The 6,190-nt window shown below is 36.3% G+C and overlaps 1 protein-coding gene across 1 annotated transcript; it reads left to right on the forward strand.

Moving 5' to 3' along the window:
• The first annotated feature begins 2,128 nt into the window (after positions 1–2,128).
• On the forward strand, positions 2,129–2,695 carry LOC138871248 (uncharacterized mitochondrial protein AtMg00810-like). The gene has a single exon (XM_070149121.1). It carries the CDS (start codon positions 2,129–2,131, stop codon positions 2,693–2,695), a length of 567 nt encoding a protein of 188 aa, XP_070005222.1.
• Positions 2,696–6,190: the final 3,495 nt, after the last annotated feature.

A 6,190-nucleotide genomic window follows, 5' to 3' on the forward strand; every position in this document is an offset into this window, starting at 1 on the left:
AAGCCCATTAAACCATGAGTTCAACCATACCAAATTTACCAAATTTACCAAATTTTGACACTGAATCGCCACTCAAATCCCCAAATTAAATTCTCCAAATCCCTAGCCTCAAACTTTCAAAATTCCACCTCCAAAACACACAAACTAGGTGGGAAATTCAATGGGAAAACAATATTATTTATTAAAAATGCTCATAAGTGACTTACCTCAAGAAATCCCTCGAAATACTTCTCAAAAATTTCCTTAGCCCGATCTTGAAATGTCCAAAAATGAATAAAACCTCGAAACCTTTCGAAGTTAAACTTTGCAGGTGCTTTTGCACCTGCGACTTATTTAGCCGCATCTGCGGTCTTACAGGTGCGATCATTCTTCCGCTTCTACAATTGCCCATGAAGACTGCCTCCGCTTCTGTGATCAAACATGTGCAGGTGCGAGTCTGCATCTGCGCTCCACAGTCCCCCCATCGAACTCCGCTTCTGCACCCCATACGCCGCATATGCGGCCATGAAGGTGCTAAAATACCCTGGCACCTGCGAACACTGCACACCCCTTATCCAGGCCACTTTTGCGCTCCCCTGCTCACTTCCGAGAGCTCTCAGTTGCGATCAAAATTCTACAGTTGCGATTTACCAAATGTGGTGCACTAGAACAGTCTTTAAATTCCAGACTTGATCTGTTAACTATCTTAACTCCACCCGAGGCCTCGAGGCCTCAATCAAATATAGAAACAAATCCTAAAACACGATGCGAACTTAGTTGAGCCCTTACTTCACATCAAATAATAACAAAAATACGAATCACACCTCAATTCAAGCCTAATAAAAATTTGAAAATTCCAACTTCTACAATTAACGCCGAAACATATCAAATCAAGTTCGATTGACCTCAAACCTTTCACATAAGTCATAAATAATACCACGAACCTAAAACAACTCCCAGAACTAGAATCTGAGCTTGGTAACCATAAAGTCAACTCTCAGTCAAACTTCTCAATCTGCAAAACTTCTAATTTTTCAACTTTTGCCATTTCAAGCTTAATCAACTCTGGACCTCCAATTCACTATCCGGACACACTCTTAAGTCCAAAATCACCATATAAAGCCATCAGAACTATCGAAACGCATTCTGGAGTCATTTATACATAAATCAACATCCGGTCAACTTAAGCTTCCAACCTTCAGACTAAGTGTCTCGTCTCATTCTGAAACATACCCGAAACCAAATCAATTACCCCGGCAAGTTACATAGAGACAACTAAGCATACAATGAATAGTGAATGGGGAAACAAGGCTACAACACTCAAAACGACCGGTCGGGTCGTTATAAAAGTTTAAATGAACAACCGCAAAGGAGGATGAGCATTCAAAAGCTCATTGATGGCACCAAAGAAGTTACTAAATTTGATTTTTTATATTGTCTCTTTGCTGATAGTGAAATAATAAACATTGATGAAACTATTATACACAAAAAATGGAGACGCGTCATGGAAGAGGAGATCAAGTCAATAGAGAAGAACAACACTTGGGAGTTGACAACGCTTCCCAAGGATCATCGAGCAATTGGAGTGAAATGGGTATGCAAGACAAAGAAGAATGTTGATGAAGATGTGGAGAGATACAAGGCACTACTTGTGGCTAAAGCTATAAGCAAAGGTAAAGCATTGACTATAAAGAAGTCTATGCACCTGTTGATTCTTTTGCTGATCTCTTTGGCGGCGCAAATGAAGTGGAATATTCATCAACTAGATGTCAAGTCAGCCTTCTTAAATGGCTATCTTGAAGAAGAAGTCTATATTGAATAATCTTTAGGCTTCATGGTCAAAAACCCTGAAGATAATGTTTTGATGTTGAACAAAGCCTCATATGGACTGAAGTAAGCCCCGCGAGCATGGAATAGTCGTATCGGCAAATATATTTAGACAATTAATTTAATCATTATCTCCATTTATATTCTCTTTACCTTAAATTTCGTAGGAGATATCTTACTTATTTATGTTTATATTAATGATCTTATTTTCACGGGTAATAACCCAAGTTTGTTTGAAGCTTTTAAGAAAGATATGTCTCGTGTATTCAAGATGACAGACTTATGGATCATGTCATAATACTTGGGCCTAGAAGTGAAGTAAATGGAGGAAGGCATTTATATCTCTCAAGAAAGCTATACAATAAATATCTTGAAGAAGTTCAACATATTCGATTGCAACCCCATGAATACACTAATGGAAATTGGAATAAGATTATCAAAGTTTAATGCTCGAGAAAAACTGGATCCCACATTTTTCAAGAGTCTTGTAGGAAACTTAAGGTACTTGACTTGTACCATGCCAGGTATACTCTTTGCGGTTGGAGTAGTAAGTCACTCCATGCAAGCTTCTTCCTCCACTAACTTGAAGGTTGCAACAAGAATTCTTCATTACCTAAAAGATACTATTGGCTTCGGGTTATTTTATTCTTCTTCTACTAATTTTAGCCTTGTTAGATTTTGTGATAGTGATTATGCGAGAGATACTGATGATAGAAAAAGCACAACTGTTTTTATGTTTTTCTTGGGTGATTCTGTTATTTCATGGAGTTCAAAGAAACAATCAATTGTTACTCTATCGATTTGTGAATCTGAGTATGTAGCAGCAACATCCTGTATGTATGATGCTATTTGGTTGAGAATATTGTTAACGGAGCTCAATTTATCATAAATTGAAGCTACAGAGATTTGTATTGACAACAAATCCATACAGGCACTCATGAGGAATCCGGTGTATTATGATCGAAACAAGCATATAAACACAAGGTATCACTTCATCAGAGAATGCATTGCCAAAAAGGAAATCGAGCTCAAATAGCTGAAGTCTCATGATCAATTTGTGGATATCTCTACAAAGTCCTTCAAGTTTGAAGATTTCCAGAGATTAAGACCAAGTCTTGGAATGAAGACAAAAAATCAACATTAGGGAGAGATTTGTCGGGCCTATTTCAAATAAATAAAAAGAAAAAAAATCTAAAAAATTAATAAGATAACGGGAGGAAACAAGTAGCAATTGTGGGCGGCAACAACAATGTAAAACCATTATGTTCTAGATGGTTTTTTCAAGTTGGCAAAACTAGTTCTCGACAATAGCAACTTTCAGATCAAATTGCACTAAAATAAAGCAATCTAATTGGTTTAATATTTGGCAAGTTCTGCTATAAACAGGAGCCTTGCTCATTCAGTTATGTACACCAAATCGAGAGAAGCACTAGAGAGTTAGAGAGAGTAATCCACATATTATAGTCTGGTAGATAAATAATGATTAGGAGTAACATAGTAATGAGGTGTTTAAAATAAAGAGTATTATTTCTTTTGAAGTTGTAGTAGTCTCTTGACACTACCAAATTGTAATATTATAGTAGTATATATTTCTCTACTTGGGTATTGTATTTAATGCCGGCCCGTTAAAGAATTGTGTATCATTGTTACACTGTTGTGTTATTATTATTTACCATGAATATTATTTTTGAGCGGAATATTATTTTTCCAACAACAATCTCTGTTATTCGAACTTGGTATTTACATCCTGTCACACCTCCTTTTAATGCGCCCCGCCCCGAAGGGTTAAATGCGCGAGAGGAGTTTTTCCAATTTAAGTGACAATATTCGAAATGGGATTATTTATTTAATTCAGAGTCGCCCCTTGGGAAAGGTTTGGCTTTTGGTGTCCCAAGTCACCGGTTTATCTTGAATCCCGAATCGAGGAAAATATTCGACTTTTCCAAATGAAGTCTGCGAACCAGAAATTCTAAGTAAGGAATTTTGTTGACCCGAGGGAAGGTGTTAGGCACCCTCGAATCCCGTGGTTCTAGCACGATCGCTTAAATTGTTATAATGGCTAAATATCTGATTTAAATACATGTTGTGACTTATGTGCTTTTATTAAGTTTAAACCGCTTTTTATTATTATCATTTATTTTTATAGAATTGCAACGTCGTGAAAATGTATCTCGAACCACGTCACAATCAATGCACCCGTAGTTGTTAACACATTTCGACTCCGTTGAGATTTGAATTTGGGTCACATAAATGCGCACCCGAATTTAAGAATGTAATTTAATTAAGTCGCGCCTAAAGAGTCTACGCGTTATTATCTTTGGGGAAGGCAGTGAAATTCACTAAACAATCCATCCCAAATTCTAAATATTTATTATGATCAATTATTGAGGGCCCCGCACTGTGCATCTTTATTTGACGAGGCTCGTCTCATTATTTTTAAAAAGGATATCCTAAAGTGACTACATTTTTATTATGTTTGTCTCTAAAAATAGAAGAAAGAAAATGTATGCTAATTGAAATGCATGCTTAGCTAATCCCGGCCTCTTATTAGTTATCTGATTGATAATTTACAAGGTGAAGAATGTTGTACCTCATGGAACATGCTTTTAATTTGATAAAAGGGAATACATACGAGATTGATGAAATGCTACATTTACTCCAAACACTCCTTAAGCTAAATTTAAATTAACTCATTTAAACAGGATTAATAGAATTCCTTATTAAAGGATGCTACTAATGATATTCAAAACTCGTCCTATAAACTGCCTAATGAAGTTGAAACTCGAGAATCTAAAACTATATTGTATTTGGAGAGATTGAAAAGCCATCCACCCTACATATTCAAAGCATCTTGAAGAACGAGTTTGAATTAAGAATCATACTACATGGTTGCATATCCCATGAATTATAGTTACCTCCTGTATACCACTAAACGAATCACATACCGTGGTTTTAGATCAGCATAAACTTCAATTAAGTACAAACTTACTAATGTATTCTCTATTGAACTACAAACTAAAATTTACACAACTTAACAACATTTATAAAAAAGGCTGTAAGTAAAACAACAGATGATTATAATTCCTTCAGATCTTTCAATTCATGCTTTTCATTGTTACAATCAGTTACACCAATGTGGGACTCGAAATATGTACCTGAGAAATGCTTACAATGAAGAAGCAGGAGAGTCAGTAGAGCAGTAGTGTAAACGAACAGCAGCAGTAACAGATAAGTAGCAGCAGAACAAGTTCCAGTGCAAGATGCAATTATAGCCGAGGGAAAAGGTAGCAAAATGACAGCAGCAAACAGTGGAGTAGAATCAGAACTCCAGACAGACCAAATCCAGAAATAAACCAATGAAAACACTCAACCAATAAACTCAAATGGGACTTGGAAAGATCAGTATTGGTTAAAACAAATCGAAACAAGTGAAACCAAGACAAACAATGGAAAAACAGTTTCTGATTTTTGTCTCTGTGATTCCTATCTCTCCTCCTCTATCTATCTGTATCTGTCTTCTCTCAATGTGTGTATGTCTCTCTATTTTCTATCTCCTCTTTTCTCAAAATCCAGTTTCAATGTGTATCTGTATATGCCTGTCTCTCTTTTTTTTTCTCTTCTTTTCCAAAATCCCCGTCCCTTCTTCCAATGGAAGTTCTCCTATTTATAGCCTAGCGTTAAGCCCTTTATAGCCTGTTGGGCAAATCAGAACCCTCTCCTTTCCTGTTGTCTTTCCACTAAAAAATTTAAAAGTAGAAACCCTCCCATGAGATTCCCTGACAGCCTTTACTTAGATATGGTTTATTATTTCTTAACCAAATCAGGGTGTGGGCAGCCTGAATATGCCCTGATAGCACATGCTGTCAAGTTATTTTTAATCTCTAAAAGGGCCTTAATGCACATGCTGTGCACAAGTGCACATGCCACCAATTCAGACTGCAGCTAACAAACCAATCCTTAAGTTTTCTGATTCAAATACACCAACTATAAGTATCTATACTCAATTCTCAATTCGATTCAAACAAAGTTCAACAGGAAACAAATCAAATTGTTATCATTCAAACAGTTGAAACTAATCGACGACACGTATCGAATCGACTATACTAATTGTAAGATATACAATCAATAGCCAATGATCGAAATCGAACAATATTGAATAAGGGGTTCAGATTGCACTGTCAAAACAGAAATGACCCTGGGACCTAATTAATCGACCAATTTCAAATTCAGCCGATTATACAATTCACACACACACACACACACATTATCAGCGAATGAAGAAGGACTTGACCAAAAACAAAGGTCCGGGCAAAGTGGACAAGACAGTCGACCAAAATTCAAAAAATAAAATAAAATCAACCAAACATTTGGGGCAATGAACAAA

This window comes from Nicotiana sylvestris, chromosome 6 (assembly GCF_000393655.2).
Source record: "Nicotiana sylvestris chromosome 6, ASM39365v2, whole genome shotgun sequence".
Classification (NCBI taxonomy): domain Eukaryota; kingdom Viridiplantae; phylum Streptophyta; class Magnoliopsida; order Solanales; family Solanaceae; genus Nicotiana; species Nicotiana sylvestris.

What these genes read in the sequence shown, in the direction of transcription:
- LOC138871248 (XM_070149121.1), top strand. Translation starts at nt 2,129, where the DNA reads ATGGAGGAAGGCATTTATATCTCTCAAGAAAGCTATACAATAAATATC.